Raw genomic sequence first — 27,186 nt, forward strand, 5'->3', positions numbered from 1 at the left:
AGAAACCTAGTTACGCTTTTGAGGCAAACTGAAGAGACCATTTTAATGAAATGAGAACTTTAGCAGGAAATAGTTTCGATCCATTGACCTCTGGGTTATGGGCCCAGCACGCTTCCACTGCGCCACCCTGCTTGCTTGCCCAATAGTGATATGCCATGAATATATAAGCTGATCTTTATTTTCTTTTCACTTGTGCTATTCCGAATAAGTTAAGAAAAGCGGGAAAAGTTCTTAGAGGTATCTAACAGAATAGAATCTAACAGGCATAGCGCATGCAGGGAGTGTAGCTCAAAGGTAGAGCATGCAGCTGCAGATCGTGAGGTCAGTGGTTCAACTCCGCTCGCTCTCTTCTTTTTGATAAATTAAAGAAGGATTCAATATTTTTTTATTGTACTAATTAGTGCATGAAAAATCCCAATTTATTTATGTGGCAACAATCCGTTGGTTTGGTAAAATAATATAAGCAGTTTAGGTTTCTTGAATAACTCTCTTGGATACATGCAAATATATATATTTGTAAACCTGGGGTCTGGGTTATGGGCCCAGCACGCTTCCACTGCGCCACCCTGCTTACTGCCCAATACTGATATGCCATGAATATATAAGCTGATCTTTATTTTCTTTTCACTTGTGCTATTCCGAATAAGTTAAGGACAGCGGGAAAAGTTGTTAAAGGTATCTAGGAGAATAGAATCTAACAGGTATAGCGCATGCAACGATCAGGGAGTGTAGCTCAGTGGTAGAGCATTCGACTGCAGATCGAGAGGTCAGTGGTTCAACTCCGCTCGCTCCTTTCTTTTTGATAAATTTAAGCAAGGTTGAATATTTTTCTTGTACTAATTAGTAAATTAAAAATCCCAATTTATTTTTGTGGCAACAATGGGTTGGTGTGGTAAATAATCTAAGCAGTTTAGGTTTGTTGAATGACTCTCTTGGACACATGCATGTTCTATATATTTGCAAACCTGGGGTCCACACCTGGAATATGGGGAATATAATTGCTTTATCCTAATAATGTTCGTGTATCGACTATACTATGATATCGACTATGGTATCACTTCCAACTTTGAATCCGAAAATCCGAGTTCAATTATGGGTAGAAACTCAATTAAAACATTCGTTCTACGTCTTTATGTATAATCTTTTTGTATAAAAGTGACACTTGGAATGTCCACTGAAGAGACCATTTTAATGAAATGAGAACCTTAGCAGGAAATGGTTTCGATCCATTGACCTCTGGGTTATGGGCCCAGCACGCTTCCACTGCGCCACCCTGCTTGCTGCCCAATACTGATATGCCATGAATATATAAGCTGATCTTTATTTTCTTTTCACTTGTGCTATTCCGAATAAGTTAAGGACAGCGGGAAAAGTTCTTAAATGTATCTAAGAGAATAGAATCTAACAGGCATAGCGCATGCAACGATCAGGGAGTGTAGCTCAGTGGTAGAGCATTCGACTGCAGATCGAGAAGTCAGTGGTTCAACTCCGCTCGCTCCTTTCTTTTTGATAAATTTAAGGAAGATTGAATATTTTTCTTGTACTAATTAGTAAATGAAAAATCCCAATTTATTTTTGTGGCAACAATGGGTTGGTGTGGTAAATAATCTAAGCAGTTTAGGTTTGTTGAATGACTCTCTTGGACACATGCATGTTCTATATAATAATTTGTAAACCTGGGGTCCACACCTGGAATATGGGGAATATAAATTGCTTTATACTAATAATGTGCGTGTTTCGACTATACTATGATATCGACTATGGTATCCAAGCACGCTTCCACTGCGCCACCCTGCTTGCTGCCCAATACTGATATGCCATGAATATATAAGCTCATCTTTATTTTCTTTTCACTTGTGCTATACCGAATAAGTTAAGAACAGCGGGGAAAGTTTTTAAAGGTATCTAAGAGAATAGAATCTAACAGGCATAGCGCATGCAACGATCGGGAGTGTAGCTCAGTGGTAGAGCATTCGACTGCAGATCGAGAGGTCAGTGGTACAACTCCGCTCGCTCCCTTATTTTTGATAAATTTAAGCAAGATTCATTATCTTTATTTTATTAATTAGTGCATGAAAAATCCCAATTTATTTTCGTGACAACAATCCGCCGGCTTGGAATATTATCTTAGCAGTTTAGGTTTTTTAGATGACTCTCTTAGGATACATGCATGTTCTATATATTTGTAAACCTGGGCTCCATACCTGGAATACGGGGAATATAATTGCTTTATCCTAATAATGTGCGTGTATCGACTATACTATGATTTCGACTATGGTGTCACTTCCAACTCTGAATCCGAAAATCCGAGTTCAGTTCTCGGTAGAAACTCGTTTAAAACAATCGTTCTACTTCTTTATGTAAAATCTTTCTGTATAAAAATGACACTTGGAATGTCCACTGAAGAGACCTGTTTAATTAAATGAAAACCTTAGCAGGAAATGGTTTCGATGTTTTGTCTTAGGAGCCCTTTTGACTCTTTCGATTGCCAATCCGCGGAAAATGCGCTAGTCTTGTCAACATAGAAAGAATAAACGCTAAACTTGTCAACTGGATGCCTTTTGCCTGGATTGCTTCCAGATGTACCCGGTGAGTCCGCCATCTTGGATTCTGCTTGATCTAAAGGATCTACGATCAGAAATTTTCCTTTGCAGCGAATGCGATATTTTTACACTTGTTTCGAATAATTCTCCCTTGTATCAACTAAAATGTAGCAGAGTACAAAGAATAGCAGAAATTTTTACGTAGAAATTTGCATTTTTTTTAATTTTGTTATTAAATGATGAAATATTTTTCCATGTAGTGTCATTTTGACGTTTCTCGATTTGTAAAGAGCCGAGCTTACTTCACACACACAACAGGTCTAGATCCAACTCTCTTATTTATATTTTACATTTGTTATTTATACTCTCGTTCTATAGGGCGTGTACGCTTCTTTATTACCTACAATGCTATTTTTATTATCAACTGCTATATTTATATATTAATCTCGGAACTCGGAAGCACTTGCAATGGTGCATCCGCGGCAACTTACTTTTCCTTATTCTATTTGGTGTTTATATACTTAGTCTATATATATTTCAGTTACTCCATTATCCGATATCCGTCACACCATCCTCTGCTTATGTTCTCGTCCCGAGGACATGCTTTCAATCAAACCCGTGTCTTAATGGCGGGTTAATGTTTTGTCTGAGTCTGGCAGGTCGAGCGCGAGGAAATCCGTCAATTCCGCCTTGTTGGGGTGTAACATAGCCACCTTGAACTTGCCTACTTCCTAATCCCTTTGAAACAATATGATAGTCTACCCCAGCCTGTTTTAGGATTCTATAAGGCATCACCTATCTATGTCGGAACTTCCAGCCTCTCGGTCTTTTCAACATGACTGTTTTGAAAGGCCATCAAGTAGTTGTCGGTTGATTGAGCTTTGCCTGGTTCTCCGATGCTTTTGATAAATGTTCCTCTGCTATGCGTCTAATATCATGAAATGCTGACCTAACTGACTGTAAATATTCGCTCTGGGGGCATGGATGGTGTTGTTAGCGGCATGCCTAATTCCAATTCAACTGGCAGCCTAGGTAATTGGCCAAAAACTACCTCATTGTAAGCGAACGTGACTGAATCCAGCCACAAGTCCCAATCATCTCGCCTATTACAAACAAAGGAGGAAAGCATAGGCTGAATTGTGCGGTTTTGGCGCTTTGACTGTCCGTCACACTGAGGATGGTAGCTAGTAGTGCGCGTTTTCGTAATACCCATAAATTACACACTTTATGCAGCAGCGTTCTCTCAAAATTTCTGCCTTGGTCTGAATGCAAGACTGCTGGGGGCCAAACATGGAGAAAATGTGACTGACTAGGAGTGGCGCAACTGTGCTGACTTTTTGATCGGGTGAAATGATCGACCACAACTAAAACGTGTTTGTTCCTTCGACTGGTCGGGTGTCCCGTAATGTAATTGATTTTATTGATCCTGAGTCAATGAGAGCACTAACACGGACTTGGTCAACAAAACAGTCAACAAATGGGTGGATAACTGTACAATTATCAATAATATTTGTACTTACGACAGGATGGGCGCGACCTCCACCGACTTTCCGTCCATCCCATTGTAGTTTAAATGATGCGATGAGCGGCATTCTCGTGCGATGTGACCAGGTTTCCCACAATTGTAGCAAGTCATCGTTCGACGCGCACTGAAGGGTCGCTTTCGCGTACAATCTCGAGCGAAATGCCCTGGTAAACGGTAAACCACATGGATAGCAGGTACCAGTGGACGACGGCCGAGGGGAGGGATTCGCAGAGGTCTCTGTACGGTTCAGGCGGTTCTCGAGTGCTTTTTGTTTCTCGGCGATGCCAGCAACCAATCTCTTTCAACTGTGGATCAGGTGGATGCGGTGGGTGAGCGATAGCGTCAATGTGAACACGAGGAGTCTCTGGTACGGTTGGTAGGCCAAGCCCACGAAATCGTTGTGTGAATTCGACTATTTGGGCCAGAGTAGGTGTAGGCATGTGCTCCAGCATTTTTAACTTCAGGGTTGGTGGTAGACGTTTCGAGAACTGCCTCGTCAACAACGCGGACTTAGCATCATCGGAAAGAGATGGGTCAGCTTTTGAAAGATATTCTCTAATTCCCATTTGTATATGGCCGGATCCTTCTCGGGTCGCAGTTCGAAATCAGCGAAGAAATTTTCGCGTTTAGCTTCGGAAAGGGCTCGTCGCATCCATTACACGGCATCGTCGTAAGTCCGTCTCTCAGCCGCAGGAACAGCATGGAAGTTACTTGCGGCTCGACCACGTAAGAAAGCGGGAGGTTTCGCAACCGTTCGCGGAGCAGCAGGCATCAAACTCTCGTAACCAAGCGTCGAAATCACCATAATCAAATTTTCTCGGAAGAATTGCAGTCGACATCATGCACTTTTCCGCTGCCACCAGTTGTAACGAGCCGAGCTTACTTCACACACACAACAGGTCTAGATCCAACTCTCTTATTCATATTTTACATTCGTTATTTATACTCTCGTTTTATAGGCCGTGTTAGCTTCCTTTAATTATCTATCTTGGTATTTTTATTATCAACTGCTATATTTATATATTATAATCTGGGAAGCACTTACAATATGATTTAAAATGATTTATTGTTTTTCAGCGGAAGAAGGTGTGATTTTTTCTAAATTTATTTTGGAGCAATCCTGACGATTTGGTCCAGCTATGCAAATTTCGAGTTATATTTATAATATATTTAGAAATTTATTGTCTTCACACTCAAATGAAGACCAAAATATTAGTATAGCTATAGCGGGATAAATCATCATGCTGCATGGCAAGGCTACTGCGGCCACAGCTATGATGCAAGACCTCATTATAACTCTTTTGCTCGACACGCAAAATACGACGTTCAGAAAAGCCTAACACAATCGGAGTAGCAAAGGTCATAGCACTATAATAATTAAACAATATTATATTCCATTGCATTCCATAAAATAACACCCCTGATTTCACATGTGCCTGTATCTAGACTGATAATCGGAATAATAAGCTTCATAATGTTCATTAAATACTGAAATAATTAAAGTTCAGCTATAAAGCATCGTGACTTAAAATGCAACATAATTTATTAACGCTGCCCTAAAACCTTAGCAGACATATGATAATGCACGAAAGTGACTAACTTGACAGTTTTAAAAATTTACAGCATTGTAATAGTAAAAAGTTTCAAAGTCAATAAAGATGGACCATTTCAATATGCATTATCAACATCATGGAATCAGAAAGAAATTCAGCAAGCTACGACCAGTTGATATCACGATTCAAAATTGGGCTCGTATCTGAAAATAAATACAGAATAATACATGAATCGCTTTTCACAATGGCTGATTCGCCAATAAAACACTGCACATTATATAATAAAATAAAAGAATTAAACAAATTAAAGAATATTTCAAGTTACCACGCGTAATGGTTAAACGTGGTTTCCCTAGCTCTAGGCGAACAAAATAGATACGAAAACAATCAACAAATCAATTGTAATTTAGTTTAAACTATTACTCCACCCCATTTAAACTATTACTTGGAAGAACGGGGACGAATAATTCAGTCTTGTCGAGGCACCTCGTGACCTCATGATCTTGATCAGCTGGACTGACAAACAGCTGGAGTGTCAAACATAAACAAACCCAGAATGAAGACATATAGAGAAAACAAATGCAAAGATTCTTACAATTGGAAAACACTCACGGAGGGATTTCAAAGTGCGATAGTTTTCCCGTGCAAAAGCACTTTGTAACTGTGACACACCTAACTGTTATACTATAAAACGCTAATGAAGACACTCTAAAATAACGAAATGAAATAATAATGATGAATTTTGTCAACCTGATCAGGTTACAATCGCTTACTTCTTTAGTCTTTGCCTAAGTTTCTTCATCTGTTCATTCTTGGTCTGTAGCATTTGCTTCATGTTTGTATATTGTGTCGTTTCATTAAATTTTTTCGTCAATTCCTATAAGATGAATACTTTGACTTAGCCACATTACGGTAATACGTACAATTTTGCCATTGTAAAGACAGGCAACCCAGTAAATACGACATGTCATATGAACTATACCGTACAAGGCCGATTAAATATAGTGGGTGGCATCGGGGATGATGATAATAGCATGAATAGAAAGGATATAATGGTATAATACTAAGTTTCACGAAATTATGTAACAAGAATAAAAGTAAGTTTTCCAGACCACTTACTTTTTCCTTCTCTTGCAAATCGTGTTGTAACCGCAGGATTTCATGCTACAAAGAAACATAACATATTCATACTTTATAGATTATAAATAAACAACCTGACGTGATTCTCTTTTTCTAGGACGTTTTAAAACACATACGTAAATTCTGAGCAGCTATATGTGTCAAGAATGTTTATATTCACGTGATCTCAATGGTCATGATAAACGCACGTTTTGAGATTAAAAAACGAAAGCAGAGGGATTTAAAATAATCTATGCTGGTGTCCACCAAAATGGCATCTAGCTATTATACCTTGGCATTTGAGAGTTGCTCCCCTATTTCGGAAACTTTACCACCGCCAGTGGAACTAGCCTTAAAATGATATAACAGAAAGTATAAACCGTATTCACTATAGTGTAATTACCGGGTTAATATTTCATCATGTTTTGTTTGTTGTTTCGTAAAGTGTATACAGTTGTTTTTATTCATATATGATGAGCCAACTGGTGAGTGCTACGTGACAAAAGAATCTATAACGACGTTTCCAGGATTTTGTTCTCAGAGCTCTCAATTATGCAAATTTATCTTACCCAAATTAATGCCAGTATGATAAATACTAAACTATACTCTGCACATTTTTTCATGGATTTAATTTACATGGATTTTATAGTGATGTTCTTCGATATAACTCAAATTGACAATACCATATTCGCAAATTAGAGTTTCGGTTTAGAAATCGTTGTTCCTGTAAATGCTTTTGAGGCATTTTTACAGCAGCGTGCTTTTAAAAAAATGCTACTCGCTCTATCCGTTAAAACGGTGCCACGTGATACTTACTTTTCTAACATTTTCCATTTCCATTGTTACTGTTTGCATTCTCCTTTCCAGTTCCTTGATTTCCTCTCCATCCCCAGATTGCGACATTGTTGACAGTTGTGACTGGGTCTTTTCCAGATCGGCTTTCAACTTACTTCTCTCGTCCAGCACACAGGCCGCCTACACATTCGAAAAGATATGATTATATCATTTGGTGTGATGACTGCGCGTGTTTCACTAAAGGATAAGGTCTCAAATTGAATATAATTATACATAAAATCTGGCCGCTTTTATGAATGGATGAAGTGAGGTGATGTGGTGGATGTTCGAATATTTGTCATACTGATTTCGTATATGAAAGCGGTGTGAACATGAATATTATAAACATATACCACTTCTATTTAAAGATGCCCTCCCACTGTATTCAGCGATATGCGGATCTGCCAGCGATATAGGTACTTTGTACAGTAATCAGGGGCCATTTGTATAAAAGTAGTTAAGGACAGAATTGGCCAATCAGAGTTGGGTATTTCTGAGTTAACTATAGGATTTAACTACGCAAAGTGTGGTTAAAGAGTTTTATATAACCGCCATCTGTAGGTTATAATTACCATCGATTCACTCATTTTAATTTTTTCTTTCAACCTAGCATTTTCTTCTTGGAGTCTATTAATTTCCTAAATAAACAACAATGTATGAATAAGAGGAATCTGGAATTTGAAAATAAAATATGACGACAACTAAGCAAAATTACGTACCCAAAAATATAACTAAAAATTAATTACAATGTTTAGTTTTTTTGTTTCGAGGAACAAACATCCTGAAGTGAAATCTCATGCGGAGTCTATCAGAGGGGAGAGAGAGGGGGCAATTTTCATTGGGCATAAGGTTGAACCGAAGGTCAAAAGTAAACGTGGGGAAGGGAAGGCAACGATGATTTAAAATTTATTTTGCTTCGGCCTCCCAAATTCTCTGGCTCTGATCTGATGATGTTCGTGATCTCAAATTACGCATCAACAACCTAAATCTCATTCATCACAGCAAAAACGCCTTATTTAGCAAAGAGAAGATTGTTCCAATTTGTCCGTTATTTAGAACGCACGAGATGGTGTAGGTCACTTCATGCTCAATATCGCGTGTGTCAAATATATTTTCTATTCCTTGTGAAATATAGTACCCAATACTCCGTTATATCAGGCCTGGTTTACACCGTTAAAGTTCTTGGTTCACAGGAGAAAATTTGCACTGATAAATCTAAGTTTTAGTTAAGAGTATCACGATGAAACAACCCGGTGTTAACTACACGGTCTCAGTTCCCTTGAATTTCTATACCAAATACTTTGAAAATGAGGGATTTGCTTTTCGCAAATTCCAACTGGATCAAAGGAAATTTGACAGTGTTAACTGGGCGTTTAGTTTGGGGCGTTTTTTAAGGGCGCTGTGAAGCTTATGGCATTAATTATGTCATTTCAAACTATCCCAATTAAGAAACTCATATTTGGGAATTATTTAATGCTTTATAGCCTGCGCCTATAGTTAAAAAGTATAAAACATAACTTTCTCTAATCATATACATCTATAAATCTAGCCTCTTTATATATCAGTGTACGGCAAGCTACATATTTCATATTAGAATCATACGTTTCTTTTTGTGCAGGGAGCAATCTAAATGTATGATTTAAAAGGATTTAGCAATGAACAAGCAATAATGAAATAAATGCTGGGAAAATACCGTATACATATGCTGTACGAGACTTCGCAGAATTCCCATTTCAAATGACGGTTCGAATTTCATGGCAGATTCCATTTTGAGAACGCATACTATATTCTCATCCTTGCGTTGGAAATATTTTTCAAGAGGGCGATATTGAGTTGTGTTGATACTGCACGTCATATACATACATGCATAGATCATATAAATTATGCGCATTCACTTCAGTAGATTCCTATCTTAATTGTTCATAGCCAGATCATATCACAAACTCATGCAACAAGGTTATCTATTCTGATCTCTCATTACCCATAAAAATCTATATTTTGATTATCGAAACTACCTAGAAAAAATGGGCAAAATGCTTCTCCTTTCGATCATACAGGTTCAAGGCAGCTAAACTTTTGACTCATCTGAAAAAGGCCTAGGGCGAATTATAGGCAGCTGATATACTACATTTGACAGATTACATGCATTTGAAAACACTGCCACGATGCACCTCGGTTATTTTTATTATATTTATAGAGATTTTATTTTCAATGTTTTTGTGTAAAAATAACTTGCACTGTTCTAAAATTAGGCTGAAATGCCTTAATTCTTGTCAGGATTGCAAAAGGCTCCTTTAATGATTATTCACACCGTAATTCCTCCTTAAACACAAATTGTGTACAATTTCACGTACTTTATGTGTCCTTAATTTAATTACGTTTCATCGAGTTTAGAATGAGCAATAAAGGCTTATATAATGAATCACAAATCCACAAAAATGTGGCGCTTTATTTTATCATTCATCTACTCGGAAAACAGCACATGCAATTTTTGAAAACTAATCACTAGGCCCTATATATACAGATAGACTTAAAAAAACAGAAATAATAAAATTTATGAAAGATGAAAATTTGGTTTATTAGTAAAAAAGCGTTTCAATTATATAAGTTATAAAATATCATAACAAACTTCAAAACGTATTGAAATTATGGCAATTAATAACACTATCAAAACTACTCTACTATTTCCTTAAGCCACAAACTTATGTAAACTTTTACAAGTTTAGGATACGGAGAATATATGGAATGAATGTAAACAATAACATGCAAGCACCTGCATTCTTTTTATTTATGCGGCAGAAGTCATAATATGTGCTTATGCCTACTGAGTTTATTCTTACGGTTTGAACAAAGCCGACATATATGTACAACGGAGCACATATATCATCAATTTAAAATATGAAGATGGTCAGTCTAGCTCTCGAGTCACTAATTTTTTGGAAACTATCACCGTCGTTGCAATGAAAAAGTGTTGAAAAAAATATTACATCAATTCGTTACCTTGATTTGATAAAGATATTTGAAATTGCCCAACTTCCTGTTCCAATATATACTTGTTCAGTCACTGAACAAAAATCATTGGCGATTCGGACTTACAGGAAATTGACCAATTTCCCAACAAATGTCTTGACAAACTTAGGTACTGAATTTGATGCAATATTTTATCAACATTTCAATTGCAACGACAGTAGTATAGAATGCATGCAGTACGTCAGTAGAAATAAAAATTAGAATGATGTGTTATTATGAACACAAATTTGATATAGCTATATGTAGTTTCAGTATAGAATCTGTCATAAAAATGTTAACCAAACAACAGACTATGACTATATATTATATACGAGACTCTCCTACTACACATGCATGCATCCAGTTTCTATATTCCGATGCTAAACCAAATTTAAACCTTCTGTTATATAAAGAAGCGACACTATGGAAGCAGATACGCGATGAACAGTATCGCTATATAGCTTTGTTTTATGAAGAAACTTTGCAACTGTTTCATCTTTTTTTGTTCTTGTACGAGTTAAAAATAAAGTATCGCTTTGACGACATTATAAACATGCACACGAATGATTATTTGAAAGACTGTAAAATATTTATTTGAAATCGTTAATTAAAAATACTCGCTTATATTTTCCCGTAATTTCACGAGAATATACGGCATAATAATGATTATACTGTGTGTCAAACTAATAATCTAAGATGACAACTATCGTAGTTAATCAATAAAACTATATTATGCATAGGGATAATTTCTGTATTCGTAAAGACAATAACAATTTAATACGGTAATGTGCCATGTAAAAAGCCTTTAAAATATACCCCGGAACGCTCTCGCGTATAGGGGACTGAAAATATGAACACAAGCGTGCCTAGCTTTTCTGTCATTATTTGGTGCATGGCAGCGTTCTAACTTTTCAAACCAACTCCACTGCATGAAATCATGCACTCATTGCAGAATATATATACGGCTACAAAGCAATAAAATCGAACGGTCTTTGTGGAAGTTGGTTCGGCTTGAAGAGAACATTCTGCCTGTTTATAGGTCTTAAAGTAATGTTTCATTGAAAGGAAATAAACTTAATTCGCAAAAGTACCAAAAAAAATTAATGATGTATATGAGGCCCAGCGCCAGCAAGTTTTTACAGTCACCATCTACGGTGGCAGCTTTTATTCCCTTTTGGCAACCGACCCCACGAGAGTAAAGGCTTAAAAGTTTAGTCATGTAGAATGCGCGATGCATGGAGAAGCGCTAGAACTAAACACTGGATTGGAAAAACAATATTGACTAAATTTATACTCATTAGACCGAAACGATAAAGCAAAACATTTAGAAAGATTTACACCTTCCATCTATAAATAAAGAAACAGATAACCTACAGTATGTATTATATATTCCTTCACCATAACGAGATGCTTACCATTTGTAACAGTGTTGAACCGCTGCCATCACTAAGAGGTTCGAGCTTCGGTTTTTGAGCTAACTTGGACGAAACAGACGTCTAGAGAAAATATGTAACCATATACGTAATTAAAATATATACGATACGTTGCCTTAATAAGAAGCCTTTAAAAAAATTGACAACTTCGCAGGGCAAAACGTTCCACATTATTTTTCAATGTATGCAACCAATCTTTCTATGCAATCTCGCATGCTTTATAGTCTAGACTAAAGAAGAGACTTTAGAAAGTTTAGTCTAGTTTAGAAAGTTTTAAATTTAGTAAAATTTTACAGTGAACATGCCAGTGAATATAAATAAGGTAAAAAATAACATAGAATGTAGTTTGTTTGTGCTCTCGGGTTAAAAGACGACTTTTCTTTATTAATCGCTGTATAAATTTCATGCCGAACAGAGATGTTCAGCATTTTTTGCTTATATAGTTATTGATTGTATTGTCCACATGCATTCAGCATTTTTTGCCGCTTATATTGATATTGTATTGTCAATATACACAGTTACAAATTAAGTTTTGAATTGTGATCTGACAGTACGCATTGTATTGTTTGTGGATTTTTGTGCAGTTTAAACACCCTGCATGGACACGTACCTGCGAAACAGTCTTCTTTGCTGAGAATTCTCTTTCTTCGAACTTCGCGATTTCTTCAATAAGTTCCCTAAGTATTGCAGACTTAAATTGAAGGCAAAGTTGTTCTTACATACTGTATGTATCGAATTATACCCACAACAGTTTACATAGTGTACGTACCAATTTTTTTTCAAATTATTTAAATTATTGTAAAGCTTATTATACATGCAGACAAGCTTTCAACATAACTGATACCTTACTGTACATGTAATTCGCTTGTACATGTAGATAATGGCAAGTCCTTATGGGGATTCTCTTTTGTTGCAATAACTACAAAGTTAATATTATTGAGTGACCTTACCTATTTTCTAATTCAGATATATCAGCTTGCAGATTAAGATACCATTTTTCCGACTGAGAAAAGAGTTGCCTCAATAGCAGAACATTCGTGTGCGCGGTGTTTATTAACTCTGATTCCACTTCCCCTTTAACAACAGACTGCAAGCTGTGAAGCATTTCTAGGACTTCTTCCAAAGTATATGTATCTTCAACCAAGCTGTAGATGGCAGATTTGGAACGATTAAAATCCCCTAGCCTTGTCAAACGAAGTCGAAAATGCAGACTAGCAGTCGAAAGCTTGAATGTTAGTAAATATTTCAACCAGAGGACGTCTACCACTCAAGAAATTTTTACCCTTATGAACAATGGTCTGCTGGTCATAGTACTGGTAGGCTTTTTGCCATCAAATACTCGTAAAAAATATATTTCCCTTCTCTCCTATTCCCTGGAACGTGAAGTGAAATACAATCCCCCTCGCGAAAGGGAAAGTAAGAGTTCTAGAGAGCTTTTAAACGAGTGGAAAGTTGTTGACCCAGGCGAGTCGAATCAATTTTTATTTGTTTAATTTTCTTTTTAATTGTGACCGGTCAAAGGCCGGATTCCTCTACGGTCGAAATTCTCACTATTGAAAGGAAAATCAGGCAAAAAATTTCGTTAGATCGAAAAATTTAGCCTAGCTAGTGGGAAACTTGCAGTCTGGCAAAAAGACGATTTATGATTATACTAGCTATAGCTAGGATCCTTTCATCAAAACAAGAATAAACTTACCGACCGTCTTTATATTCTTCAAAACATGCATCCACGGAACGTAAGCATTGTCCACGATTGTATCGGGCAAACCTCAAGTAATTTATTATTGTTTCTTGATGATGTTCATTTATCCCGATATCACCCTGACATTAAACAGAAATTATTCATTACTGTAAATCTGGAAAAAATTTGAGACACAAATACTGTATATCAGGATTTTACGGTGTGGATAATCATTTTGAAACACGAAATATAACCAGTTAGTCTAGCTGCTGGTTGATAATTATGCGGCAATAAAATCATCCTAGTCTTTCTTGTTTTAACATATTTTGGGTTTCAAGATGTTAAAAATCTTTTGATTCTGTTTTGTAACCTTTAAAATTGTATTGGTTTACTGTCATTGTTTTACGTGCGTGGTCTATAGAACCGCCGAGGACAGCTAGCACCTTATTCCTGGATATTTAAAGCAATAATCATATTCACTTATGATTACGGAAACATGACCTTCAATATCTTGATGATATTGCTGTTCAGAGGCGAGTTACCAATTTCTTGGGGCGCTAAGACCCCACATTAAACATGAGAACCCCTACTTCGCCTTTGTTGCTATAACTGTTCCAATCAAAATAGCTTATTTAAATAATTATAATCAATCGCAATAAAACAACACTGTTATAAAAGTATATAAATTTGAAAATTTATGATGATCAAGGCTGTTGTAACTATTTTGACATTCAATGCTGTATCTGCTACTGCATTGCACTGGCCATAGGAACAATAGCTTTCAAAATTATAAATAGGGGTATGTACACCTGCCTAATTAAGTATTTAGCTACGGCCCTCACGCACTGGTAAGAATGAGCATTAATGAGCATTAATTAACACAATCACAAAGTACCATATGCTCAATTAACATGTATCAAGTAAGGTAAAGTGTGATTTCAGACATTTTTTACAACCTTGCAATGGGACATGGTTGTAAACAGAAAAAAATGCATGCCTGTTTTATCAGGTATATCTGCATAATATATTGAGGTGCATTATAGCTTATGTATACTTTCAAATTAACCAAAGATAGGCAGAAAGAAAATAAAGGCTGGCACAATTTGAATTTGTTGCAGTTCTACGGATGCTGTTTGCTATAATTAATATATGTCTGACATGCAAAAAATGATTTATCAGATGAAGAATGGCATGTAGTATATATATTGCAATAGCACATTTCAATAGATTAGGCATCTTCCAGGTGACTAAAGACAGCCAATTCACATATCTATAATTAATTAACTAGCTAACATATTATTCAAATCATATGAAACTCATGTAAATGACCAAATAAATATATTTCTTCCATGCTATTTATAGCTTATTGTTTATTCATTAATTTTATTGCTTTGTACAATAAGTAATGTTTAATAGCTCAATCAAGGCAGTCAAATAGTCAATTTTAGTGCAAAAAATGTGGTTTGCACTTGTAGTTGCACCTTGTTATTGTTACAAAATGATTGGTAATTGCTAACATTGTTATATAGGTTGCTATTTGTTCAGTTTAGTTTTCATTGAGGTTCAGAGGTTAAAAAAACATCAAATTCATTCAGTTATAGGCAACTTGTGGTTGCAATAGCCAACAATTAATATGTTCATAGAAGATTACCAATTAATCCACACAGCACATTGTACATGTGCACATATAAAAGACATCAGATCTAAACAACGCTGCTATACTAATTAGTGAATGGTCAAGCCCTTAGTCTTCATCAGACTGAGGCTTCAACAGCAGCTTATATATTTTTGATAGACATATGCATCTTACCGGAATAGGAAGTGTTAATTCTTTTGTAATGTTGTTGTTTATAGGGTTCATCATGGATATGGCCCAATCAGGGAAATGTTGCCATTCCAATGTTGAACACAATTCTATGTATCATCTCACTCATTACAGTGAACAGTTTAACACTACTTCACCATAATTTTATCCCCTTTTCCGTCGAAAGTGATTGGTATGAAGTGTATTACGTGCCCATTGTATACAATTCGTGCCCCCATACTGTTACACTGAACTCAGTTTGTTATTTTACTAAGCTTTGCAAAATCGTCCAAGTGTATCTCCTGAACTCAAGTTACTCAACCAAAATATACAAAGATATATTTAAAACTATATATTTATAAATATAACTATATATTTATAAATCATTACAACCCAAATATACATAATATTAGTTTGAATGCATTTTGTGCACAGTGCATATTAAAAAAGCCGCTTGCGTGATTATTTAATAGAATTAGATGTAAAATCCCTAGAAATCGGGTTTCATACGTTGCACCAGAAACAACCTTAAACGCTACTCACCATTCTTCAAGGTTTCGACAAAGGCTTGAGAATATGTCAAAAAATCAAATAGTTTATTGTTCTGTAACGGCTTGCAGAAATGCCACACAGCATTCACCTGCCAAGGCAACGCAAACACATGCACTTCCTGTTCTGTGTCCACGAATGTCATCCATTTTAGTCTCATAAGATGAAGTATTGAATCTTGTTTTCGCTTAAAGGATCGCAGGCGTTTAAATTTGGTTTTAAAAATTATTATTGTTTTTTGTCAACAATTTCAAAGAAGATTCGAATGTTTGCATATTCTCCATGAATTTGTTCCAGGAAGAGAATGTCGTTAGGAGAACCATCATCTAATAGGTAAACATAATTTTCAAATATATCGGAAGTGTCTGACAAGTATTTTCATTCATCGTATTTAATAAACTTTGTCAGATAATTTCCACATACCATGGACGAAAGTTTCCGTGGACTGGTGGGTGATTAATAAAACGTGCAACTGCACCCTCTCGAATATTGACGAATAAACACAAGAAGAAGGGAAATTATTAGGTCTCTCTCTCTTTATATCCTGGCATTGGGTAGGATCCCTTGACCTTGTAATGTTTTTAGTGAAAATACCCGATCATGCCCTAAATAATGGGGCATGGCCTAGCTTCAGTAGCTTGTAATGGCAAAATAATGTGAAACATGCTAATTTTAGTGCTTGGGACAATAAAAAACTGAAGTTCCTAAGTGAAATGTTGAGTAACTATGTGTAATACTGATTGACAAGGAAAATTTATCATTGTTACTTATGTACAGTACTGTTTGTATAATTAGCATTGTTTATCTTTTTTTGTTATAGTCTGTTAAGATTACCCTCTAATGATATTGCTGATTGCGTCTTACTGTTAGGAAAATGTAAACAGGTAGGTTACCAACAGTGTTTGAATAACACAGTATGAAACAGACTTTAATTAACAGTATGAAACAGACTACATTTAATCAATTTTAATTATAATGTTGTTTTTTTTTAATCAAATAAAGATATGAGAAATTGCATTAGCCAAATGTTTATTTTTTTTTCAAATTATGCACAACTTGGACCAGCTAGTCCAACAAACTTTCTCGATTCTCTGCAAAATACAACAATTTAGTGCCTTATTCTAAATTAAAATTAGCATTAAAAACAAATGACATTAAACAAATGACAATTACCCTCACACCAATAATAACTGCAAACTATAGGCTCTAGGGGACATTTGGACATCCTTATATTTCTTTGCCTATGTTTTCTAACTGTGCAAGGTTCAAAATTTTCCTACTCAGCGACATGCATGCATACATAAGCGCCTAGAATGAAAAACTATACTGTGAGCTGAAGTTGTATATGAGTTGTCAGCCATATATGACAGGAGAATGGTATAATAGTTTTATAATATAGGTTTATATACACAAAACTTATAAATGAAAGCGTGGAAGCATTTGTTAAATTATCACGAGTTCTCTCTGTATCACTGGGGACTGTTGCAGGATCGAAGGCTGGATATAACACAATATAACACAATAATAAATTAATTTTCAACTGTTCTAAAAATACCTGAAAAGCAGTAAACTAAGGATTGGTGCTAACACTTATTAAAGATTTCAAAATTTTAGAAGATTTAATAAAAGTTTTACTGCATAAGGGGCCACTATCCCATGGATAGCGCTTTCAGAAACCAGCCCCTGGCTTTTTTTGACTATGCATGGTATGTAAGCTATTATACAGCGAGTAGTTCATCTAATTCCAATATGTGGGAAACTATACATATGGTAACTATGGTACCTATTTTATGAATAAGATGATGAATATGAATACATCATTCAGATTCCAATTTCTTAGCTCATGGTAAGCCCTCCTCGAATTTATAACGTGAAAGAGAAACCATTTTATTATATTGAGGTATCTATTTCTGGGTATTTTTCTTTTAGACTGTGTACATACTTGGTAGCGTTGACTTGCGAAAGGTATCCGGTGTTTTGTCAATCCATGGACATGATCTCAAGGATAGCGAATGGCATTCAGCTTGCTCCAGTGGCGGAAAACTCGTAACACTTGAATGCAATGCTCGACGTCGTGTCGAGTATTCAAGCGAACTAGTCAGCGAGATAGTTGATGTTAAAACAAGGAAGGCTATTAAAGTAAAATTAAAACTGGCAAAGAATGATATTGGATGCATTGTCTTTCTTAAAGCAAACATGCTTCCATTTAAATTGGGGTGGGAAAATTTGTTTGAATTTGGCTCAATAAGTGTAAGTATTCTCTTTTTGTTTGGTAATGTCAGTTTTTCCTTTATATATATATATATATATATAGTTTTTCCTCTTATATGATCAGCTATCATGCATCTATCAGCTATAGTCAGACCAATGTAGATCAGACCATGTCTTCAAACAACTTCGTATCACGTGTAGTATAACAACTGCCTATAATTATTTAATTAATTATTTATTTTTTAATTAATTAATTAATTATAATAACTTGTAGGTACACCACGTAAGTATTAAATACTGCATATTTAATACTTATTAAATCATACAAGAAAATTATAACTGCCTATAATCGGTAAAAAAAATTGTCGACGTAGGGCCTTTATCACGAGAGTTTGTAACCCGATTTTCGTCAGTTGTTATATCACATTTGATATGATTAGTTAAATTAGTTTAAATTAAGGGGCCGGTTGTGTAAAACTATTTAACTACACGTTGCATAGTTAAATCCGACTCTGATTTTCCACTTCTGCCCTTAACTACAGTTAAATTTTAACTAGTCTTTTATGCAACTGGGGCCGGTTGTTCAAAAGGCGTTTAGTTAACGGTGGATAGGTTCAAAATGGAAAACAAAATCATCTATTTATTGAACGACTAGCTGAAATATTTCGATGTATATAGTTTAATTGTCAATGGAAGTACATATTAAATGCATAAGATACAGGTTCAGTCATTGACAAGATCTATGAGAATATTTTTAAATTTTGGCTTATCGACTGTTTAAGCTAAACGGCTTTCGAACAACCGGCTCCTGGCCCCTGCGCGCTAACCCCCGACACTGACACTCGCACACATTGAATGTGGCATAGAAATATTGTTATCACTGATCATTGAGAGTCCCTTCATAATCATGCAATGGAAAGATTCAAAATAAAACATTCAAAATCAAGCATTGAAAATACCGCCCGCAAGGAATCGCTATGAAATGATTAGAATCTTCCACTCAATGGGTGAGGCAGCTTTTAGAATACAAGCGTAAGTGTACTACTGAAGAGGGAAATAATATCCGTTTAATTAATAGGACCCATTTCATATTATTTCTAATTTCTAATAGCACGATATCTAAAATTGCCGTTATCACTGCAGACATTTAGTTTGGAACAACATTTCTATATTTTTATAGAATAATGAAGATTTGACCTCAGATCAAGAAGAAATTCAAAGTAAGACCGCCGACCTTAGTTTTACTCTGGTAAGTAAGATTTCATGGAGTTATGGATGGATGTTTCTTTGCTCTTTAAGTTTATATAAAGTTATGCAATATACTAGGTTATGCATGCAGAAATAAGACAATTAGACAAACAAACCCCATTACAATTAGCCTTTCTCACGATGACGAATATGCCGCCATTTCTGGGGTGCTTTTTTTCAAAACCACAAGCGTGAGACCTCATAACGGCCACAGTTTTTAATTTTAGGCTGGGTTATTCTTTAAATGGACTGTTGATTTTGAAAAAATTACTTTTCTTGTTAAATCATAATTTTTAAACCTATTTCAGAAAATTGAAAGTACCCCAAAACGTCATCGTGAGAAAGGCTAATTAACTGATCATATATGTTTCTGTAATGTTCGGATAGGACCTGTTCTTTAGGGGTACCACCAATTAGTTTATTTAACGCTATTTTTCTAATTGAACAATCAATGGATAACAATAAAAATACCTGTTATATGCGATGTTATGAAAATCCCAGGCTTATATACCTGGGAGCGGTTGTACAAAAGCTTGATAGCACTACCCCCTTCCTGTTGAATTTGGACAAATCGGAAAACCGATTCGGGCGCGCATTGTAGCACCGTCACACCGCCACTGCATGAGTTGTTACAGATTTACTAATGCCCAGCCGTCACTTCTCGTTAATGTATATTGCAGTCTTGCGCTTTAGACTATTTTTTTAAGTTGGCATATTTTGTATACTTTTGTATATTAGGCACGTACGGAAATGTGTGACTAATTTTAGTTTTAACATATATATATATATATATATATATATATATATATATATATATATATATATATATATATATATATATGTACAACATATATATGTACAAACATATATGTACCTTTTGTCTATATATACGATCCATATTGTATCCGTTCATGTAGTTCTTTGAGCTGCCAAACGCATTTTCACCATTACTAGTCTCGCCAAGCTGGAGGAGTATTTCTAAGCTTATTCTGTCCAATAAAACTGGTAGGTTATTTTATAATTATGAGATTTATATTTATAATTTATGTTTCTAATTTATGCGATTTTAGATAATTGTGATCAATTTTCTACCCACAAATATTGTAATTTTGTAAATATTTTTGTATATACGTTTATCTTTTTTTCTTCTTTTTTCTATCATAAAACAACCCCTGTAAAAGCAGCGCGATTAAGCTGAAGGGCTATTATTTAAAAATAAGAATTTAATAATAATAATAACTCATTCTAAAGCAGCTTGGCACTTCGAGTATAACCTAACATTAATAGCACCTGAAAGACTTCTCTACCACTTGAACTAACTACAGGCTTCGCAGAAAACGTTGTATTACTGGCCTGCATGTTAAAGTCTTTTTTATCGAAATCGAAGTTTTCTCGTATTCTTTAACCCGATCTTAATTTCATTTTACATTTGATGAGAAGTTGTATATCGCTAAAATATATACTCTTATAATGCCGCAAGTATCCTGATTCTTCCCAGTCGTTTCCAAAGTCGTGTTCTTGATTGCGCGATAGGTTTCAGAACGATATACCGACATTTAATTTATACTCGTTGATTGCATAACTGCATGCATACATGTAACTTGTTCTTGTTGTAGACTATAATGCTCCAGTTGTTCTCATATGTGGCGGAAAAAACGTTGGAAAGTCCACATTTGGAAGATATTTAGTAAATAAATTGCTGAACACGTATGTAATGTATATATGAATGATATATATGAATGATAAGCATGATAATTATTACTAACAAGTAGCTTCATTTCTCCATTGAAATAGCTATTTTATATTTTATATTTTTCAAAGGCGAAAATATTTGTATTTTCTGGAAACAGACGTTGGTCAAAGTGAATTCACAGCACCCGGAGTATTATCTCTAACTAAAGTTGATAAACCTATTTTTGGTTAGTATTTATCTATGCTTACAAATGCATGCACTATTAATAAAATCTGGAATAAAAACTTTCAAATTCAGGCCCACTGCATGTGCCATGTGCATGCAAAAGGTTTGTGCATAATACTAGAAAGCATGATAACATGTATTTGAAAAACATGCAATATTATAACAGTTAGGTGCTTTCAGGACACATCTTTTAGAGAGGTGGGTTTATGTTAACCTTGCTAATTTGAGCAATCCAATTTTGTATAGGTCCCCCGTTTGTACACCTGGCGAAACCTGAAAGGTTAGTTCATTTGAGAGAACTCGATAATTATTGCGCTCTTGTAATGATGTTGCATGTATCAAAACTGTAGTCCGCCATCTTGGGTGGCATGAGCCTCTTGTTCAACCGATTACAAATGCTTTGAACTTCGTCTAAATTAAGGTGGCTCGATACAGTTTCTCGAAATTTTTTGGTGCACATTTTAAAGAGGGTTACTAAGCATCTAAATACTTCACTAGAAGGCTAAAAGTTAATATACTTTGCCGGAAACGTATCTAGAGTGGAAATCTTTCCAGAACTTTTGCCTGGCACCCGTTACCATGGCAACAGAGACGTTTCAAAATAGCCGCCAAACAGGGTTTAATCGTGTTTATATCGCAAACAAGTTCGGTGACCCTCAATTTTTTTGCATTAAAGTTTTACGCTACAGCAGCTTTATTTATGAAAAAAGTTTTAAAAAAATTCTTTCGTGGGGAATTTTTTTAATAAGCCAAATTTTGTAAATAGAAAGAAATCCCCATGCCCATGACAGATTTTTTTTAAAACTTTTTTATAGATAAAGCATCTAAACGTTTAATACAAAAAAAAAATAGGGTCACCGAACTCGTTTGTGATATAAACACGATTAAACCTTGTTTGGCAGCTATTTTGAAACGTCTCTGTTTCCATGATAACGGGTGCCAAGCACCGCTCTAAATACGTTTCCTGTAAAGTATATTGACTTTTAGTCTTCTAGTGAAATATTTAGATATACCCCTTAATATCACATTAAAATGTGCATCTAATAATTTTGAGAAATTGTATCGAACCACCTTAGCCGTATTAGTCGTCGTAATATAACGTAATAAACGACACTAATTGCTTTTTTATTCTTTAATTGCCAAGGGCATTTTTCTTTGGAGACATCTCCCCAAAGGACCATCCAAGTACTTACGTGCAATTGATATATTTCTTATACAAGTACTACGTTGAATATTGTCGTGAAACACCCTTGATAGTCAATACATGTGGCTGGGTGAAAGGTGAAGTAAAACATTGCAACACATGCAGCATTCTTTTCTGACATTGAAGTTTGTTTGTTATTGACTTTCAATATTATTGTCTTTTTGCTCCGTAACAAATGTATTACCAGTGTTGTTTCGCGCAACATGATTTCATTAAAACGTTCTACTTATATTGTCATTTTCACCTCTTCTGCAAAGTGAATGCAACTCGTGAGACCTGGTGCAAAAACGAGGCTTGTCAATTTACTTAGCGCCGATTTGTTACAAAATTCGTCCTCTTAACATGCCTCTTAACTCAAAGCAATGATTTGCAAGTGCTGCCGTTAATGAAATAAGCGAAACTATGCTACCAAACACTCCCTAAAAAATAAAATACGATTATATGAACTAGACATCTGATGTTTTTAATGTGCTCACTGAAATCGGCCATGGATATAGTGATGAAATACGAATAATTTTTAAGGGACGGGTTAATAGATCGTTAGCGTTGTAATAATTTACGTGGTGTTCTTATGAACGTGGTGTAACTATGCGTACGTCATTATTGTTCGTCATGCAAAATTATAGAATTATATTCTGTTTGTGTTTTAGGAATGGGTGTTCGGATATTGTTGGATATAATCCGTATTGTTCAGCCAAGTCATGTTGTACAAATTAATTTCGACTCTCAGGCAGCTAAGAACTTTCCAGTCCTTAATAAAGAATTTTTATCCTCAGTAAAAGGTTGGAGTTATCTTTGTCCCGATGAAAGGTTAGTTCAACGCTTTATTATATTCATTTTGAAATCAATAGTGTTTCTTGCAATCTGATTGGTTAAAAATAGTCTGATTAACTCCCAAATCGCACCATTTTTGAGCATTAATCACATCATTTTGTAGCCAATAAGATTGAAGCTCTGCACGACAATAACCAACCAGATTTAGAATTTCAGTGTAACTATATCCAATCAAAATTACAGGGGCACAAAATTTTACTATGTTTTTTTCAAATGCCCCGCAAAATTTCTTGACCAGACTTCTTTACTCACCTGTTACACCGTTTACGGTTCTTTCAGCCAACAAATCGTTTTGAATTTGTTTATTTTTTGTATGATTTCAAGATTAATATCATAAAGTGGGAAATTGCACTTCGTGTCGTGCAATTTTGGTGTGAAATCAAACTTGTGATTACAAATCACACTTCTGCTTCGCGATCGTGCGACTTTGTAATCACGCGTTTGATTTCACACCAAATTGCACTCCACTCAGTGCAATTACCATTATTGATAATCATATAGTGACTGGTTAAGATACTTCATTCGGCGCCTGGTGTATTTTGTTATTCTAACAGCACGCTTTAACTCAAATGTAACTTAAATTTTTTTTGTAGTGACTCCTGGGCATGTAATCCTTATATTCAACAAATGGATGCATTCAAAGAAGACATGGAAACTTCAGGGTACGATTTAACGGTAATCACAGGATATAGGGTATATCACAGGATATAATCTCGGAATATCATCAGTCAATGTTCTTGATTATACAGCAAGCAGATAACAATTAAATCTTCCAAACACTAACATAAAAGCATTCAAATTAATTTATAATTTATGAGATTAATTAATTTATTAATTTATAATTTACTACAATTAATTTATAATTTACTACATCCGTTCAAGAATATATTTTGTACATTTCTCTTTCAGGTCAGGTTTAAAACCAAGCGACCGCCGATCTTTGTCTCTCTTATCCTATTTTATACCTCAGACGAGCATTACAAGCGTTACTACATCCGTTCAAGAATATATTTTGAGGCATTCTAACGTGTATTCAAGATCTTTGGATGGTCTCACGATTTTAAGTGTGTATGATGATGTAAGTAATTGTTTCTATCATAAAATGAATGATAAAATCCGTAGCAATGTATATATCGCGTCACAGGCAGGCAGTATTTTTATTGTTATAATAGTGAAATTATTGATCTATTTAAACTCACCCCAATCTGACGGGTACTAAAATCCCTATTTGTCAAATTGTTTAGATATTTAAATTGAGTCGAAAGTTATATTGTGTATCGTCGAAAAAAGTTAAAATGGTGTCTAAAACATTTTCTAAAAAATCTATAGCTTCTTCCTATAAAAAACACTTATCTCTTGAGAATTATGTAATTTTGGTGGATTTCATATCTTTCTCCCCCCTCCCCCTTAAAGTTAGAGAAGATACCGCTAACTTTACATTTGCTTTACTATCAGGTAAAATTCTCCTTGCAAATCTTTAACAAGTTCGTTTAAAATTACTCAAAGTCCATGTCTATTTTTCATGCATTCCAAAAAACGTATATATGTACATAAAAACGAAAGGCTGTATATGAACGCACAAATAAATCGAACATTTCTGAATAGATCTGCCCTGATGAACTGCTCCATTCTATCAACGGTAGTGTGGTCGGTCTTGTCAGAACCGATGTAAATGTGGTAAGTTATATCAGGTAATTTTACACACACAAGTTTGCACAGATACATGTGTGTATTAAATACACTATTATAGGCACTCAAACCTCAAGGATTGACTGGTTTACTGGTAAACCGAATCTTTTGTCAACTGTTATAGTTGTTTATTGTTTTGGGACAATTTTTCTATGAAAATTGGAGCATAACTGTTCTCGAAATCTTATGAGGTTTTCTTTTAATTTTACTGTTAGCGGTTTGCTGTGAACGTCAATCATTGTTTTACTTACCCTAAGTTTGAAGGGTGAGCTATAATGTATTATTGCATCTCAATTAAACAACTGTGCGACTTCATGTTTCACTCGCGTAATGTACTCGTTTTAATGGCCACTTTTGAAGCTTATGTATTTAGGGAACCGTCTCTATACCGGGAGGTGTATAATCCACCGTAAGAAGGAGCTTTTTTCATTTTTTTTCAGACAGAATCAACTGAAGTAAGCGATGATAATTTTCTTTTTAATAAGATGCAGTTTGGACAATATCTAGGGTTAGGTGAGTTGGTTTCGTAGAACTGGATTATTTTTTACGTTTTCTTTTTTATCGTGCAAACTATTTTACATGCAGGTATAGTTCGAAATATCGACGTGGAGAAGCAGATTGTGTATATCATCACACCTGAACCCATTGAAGTTTTAAATAAAGTTCAAGTTCTGGTGAAGGGAAGTCTTGAGATTCTTGACTGTCTATATAAGGTAAATGTCATAGGAGGCCAATCGATTTCTTTGCTGGAAACAAAGAAAACAAAGGTCATTATAATACCAATAATCTGGCTAATTTATTCCTTAAAAACAATCCGGTTTGTTTATAGTGCAGGAATAGGAATACGAATTAAAAGAGTTTTGTCCAAATCTCTATCTATGACAGTCCGCCTAATCAGTTTCGTCTTATATCGAAAGCGAGAAAAGGCTCCAGCAAAGAATAAGTTCTTTTATATTACGCCGAGTAGCAAAAATCTACTCAGTACCCTGTACTCCATATCGTCAAAGTGGTCTTTATATACATAATTACAGTGTCTGGAAACGCGCTGGGCATTTTGGCTTATTGATTGCATGTTTGTCGAGGGTAGAATGTCTGTCTCACAAGAATTAAGCTTTGTTGGCCGATTTCTTGATTATGCTAAGAGCCTAAGAAGTAAAGTTTTTTTAGTGTGAAAGGCTATAATGTAGATGAGAAAAAGGACAAAAGGTTTTAGCTACATGCGTTTTGTGACAATATTGTACGGGGTGTATATGTAGAAAGCGTCCTTGTATTATTTGGGTGTAAAAGAGAATGATAAGCATAAAAATTTGCATGAAAATTTATTATTAAAGTAAAAATTTGCTAATAAAACCTACTTATTTTCTCACCTCAAGAAACAAGACACGTACGGGAAAAGACCTTATGTAACATCAGAGTTTTCCTACAGCCACAGAGGATCGGGACAAAAAAGAATTCGATATAATTTGTTGAGACAAAAATCACCACATTCACCAAGCGCTAACAGTCCAAAGACCTAGGAACTAACACGAGCTTGCAGACAGTATTTTAAAACAATTTGTACACGTTTGTATAACGCATTCTAATAAAGTTTCCACCGCATTTTCGTGATAATTATAAGAAAATGGTACCAGTTATTCATTTACTATTGCTAATTGTAATGCCTAAAGCTAATCGCGCATGCGCGTTGCGAGAATAGTTTTTGACATTGGCTCTGCATCATTTATCGAATGTGAAATGTCAAGGTGACGTACAGAAAAACTGTGTATAGTGTAATGTGGTTCGAAAGCAATTACGGTTTTAGGATAAGGTGCTCCTTTCTTCCCCAAATAATTATATTATTAATATTATTTTTATTTATATTTTGAAAAAATCTTTGAAATTTGTTATTTCACTAACATATTTGTGAAGGAATTATCGAATTTTTCTAATAATTATAGAATTAGAACAAACTTATGTTATTGTTATTTCTGAACGCATTTTAATGCTTAAAATATACCATCCTTCCGGCATGGAAAATTGACGAATTCACGTT

The 27,186-nt window shown here is 35.1% G+C and overlaps 2 protein-coding genes and 5 non-coding genes across 9 annotated transcripts; 4 read left to right on the forward strand and 3 right to left on the reverse strand.

The window, feature by feature from the left end:
- Positions 1–60: 60 nt before the first annotated feature.
- Positions 61–132, reverse strand: Trnam-cau. The gene has a single exon. It is a non-coding gene; the product is annotated as a tRNA-Met (tRNA).
- Positions 133–722: 590 nt separating this feature from the next.
- Trnac-gca lies at positions 723–794 on the forward strand. The gene has a single exon. It is a non-coding gene; the product is annotated as a tRNA-Cys (tRNA).
- Positions 795–1,206: 412 nt separating this feature from the next.
- Trnam-cau lies at positions 1,207–1,278 on the reverse strand. The gene has a single exon. It is a non-coding gene; the product is annotated as a tRNA-Met (tRNA).
- A 151-nt stretch (positions 1,279–1,429) lies between these two features.
- Positions 1,430–1,501, forward strand: Trnac-gca. Its single transcript has one exon. It is a non-coding gene; the product is annotated as a tRNA-Cys (tRNA).
- A 446-nt stretch (positions 1,502–1,947) lies between these two features.
- Trnac-gca lies at positions 1,948–2,019 on the forward strand. Its single transcript has one exon. It is a non-coding gene; the product is annotated as a tRNA-Cys (tRNA).
- A 3,474-nt stretch (positions 2,020–5,493) lies between these two features.
- Positions 5,494–16,167, reverse strand: LOC114534181 (leucine zipper transcription factor-like protein 1). 2 transcript variants are annotated; one of them, XM_028555734.1, is made up of 11 exons: positions 16,045–16,167; positions 13,713–13,837; positions 12,967–13,161; positions 12,627–12,693; positions 11,999–12,079; positions 8,147–8,212; positions 7,557–7,715; positions 7,032–7,091; positions 6,741–6,785; positions 6,395–6,498; positions 5,494–5,824 (listed from the first exon to the last, which is right to left on the reverse strand). In XM_028555734.1, the coding sequence occupies exons 1-11, from the start codon at positions 16,045–16,047 to the stop codon at positions 5,800–5,802; spliced, it is 930 nt and encodes a 309-aa protein (XP_028411535.1). In that variant the 5' UTR covers positions 16,048–16,167; the 3' UTR covers positions 5,494–5,799. The 2 variants fall into 2 exon arrangements, with proteins under 2 accessions (XP_028411535.1, XP_028411534.1); XM_028555733.1 differs by lacking the exon at positions 16,045–16,167 and adding an exon at positions 15,508–15,710.
- Positions 16,168–16,281: 114 nt separating this feature from the next.
- LOC114534208 (polynucleotide 5'-hydroxyl-kinase NOL9-like) lies at positions 16,282–27,089 on the forward strand. Of its 2 annotated transcripts, none has more exons than XM_028555764.1 (16): positions 16,282–16,383; positions 16,871–16,934; positions 17,980–18,300; positions 19,442–19,510; positions 20,427–20,514; positions 21,126–21,216; positions 21,331–21,428; positions 21,674–21,707; positions 22,572–22,708; positions 23,282–23,441; positions 24,059–24,127; positions 24,375–24,543; positions 25,071–25,142; positions 25,595–25,667; positions 25,740–25,867; positions 26,528–27,089. In XM_028555764.1, the coding sequence occupies exons 1-16, from the start codon at positions 16,355–16,357 to the stop codon at positions 26,669–26,671; spliced, it is 1,746 nt and encodes a 581-aa protein (XP_028411565.1). In that variant the 5' UTR covers positions 16,282–16,354; the 3' UTR covers positions 26,672–27,089. The 2 variants fall into 2 exon arrangements, with proteins under 2 accessions (XP_028411565.1, XP_028411566.1); XM_028555765.1 differs by lacking the exon at positions 16,282–16,383 and adding an exon at positions 16,590–16,604.
- Positions 27,090–27,186: the final 97 nt, after the last annotated feature.

This window comes from Dendronephthya gigantea, unplaced genomic scaffold (assembly GCF_004324835.1).
Source record: "Dendronephthya gigantea isolate DGI-Jeju-01 unplaced genomic scaffold, DenGig_1.0 000098F, whole genome shotgun sequence".
NCBI lineage: Eukaryota > Metazoa > Cnidaria > Anthozoa > Malacalcyonacea > Nephtheidae > Dendronephthya > Dendronephthya gigantea.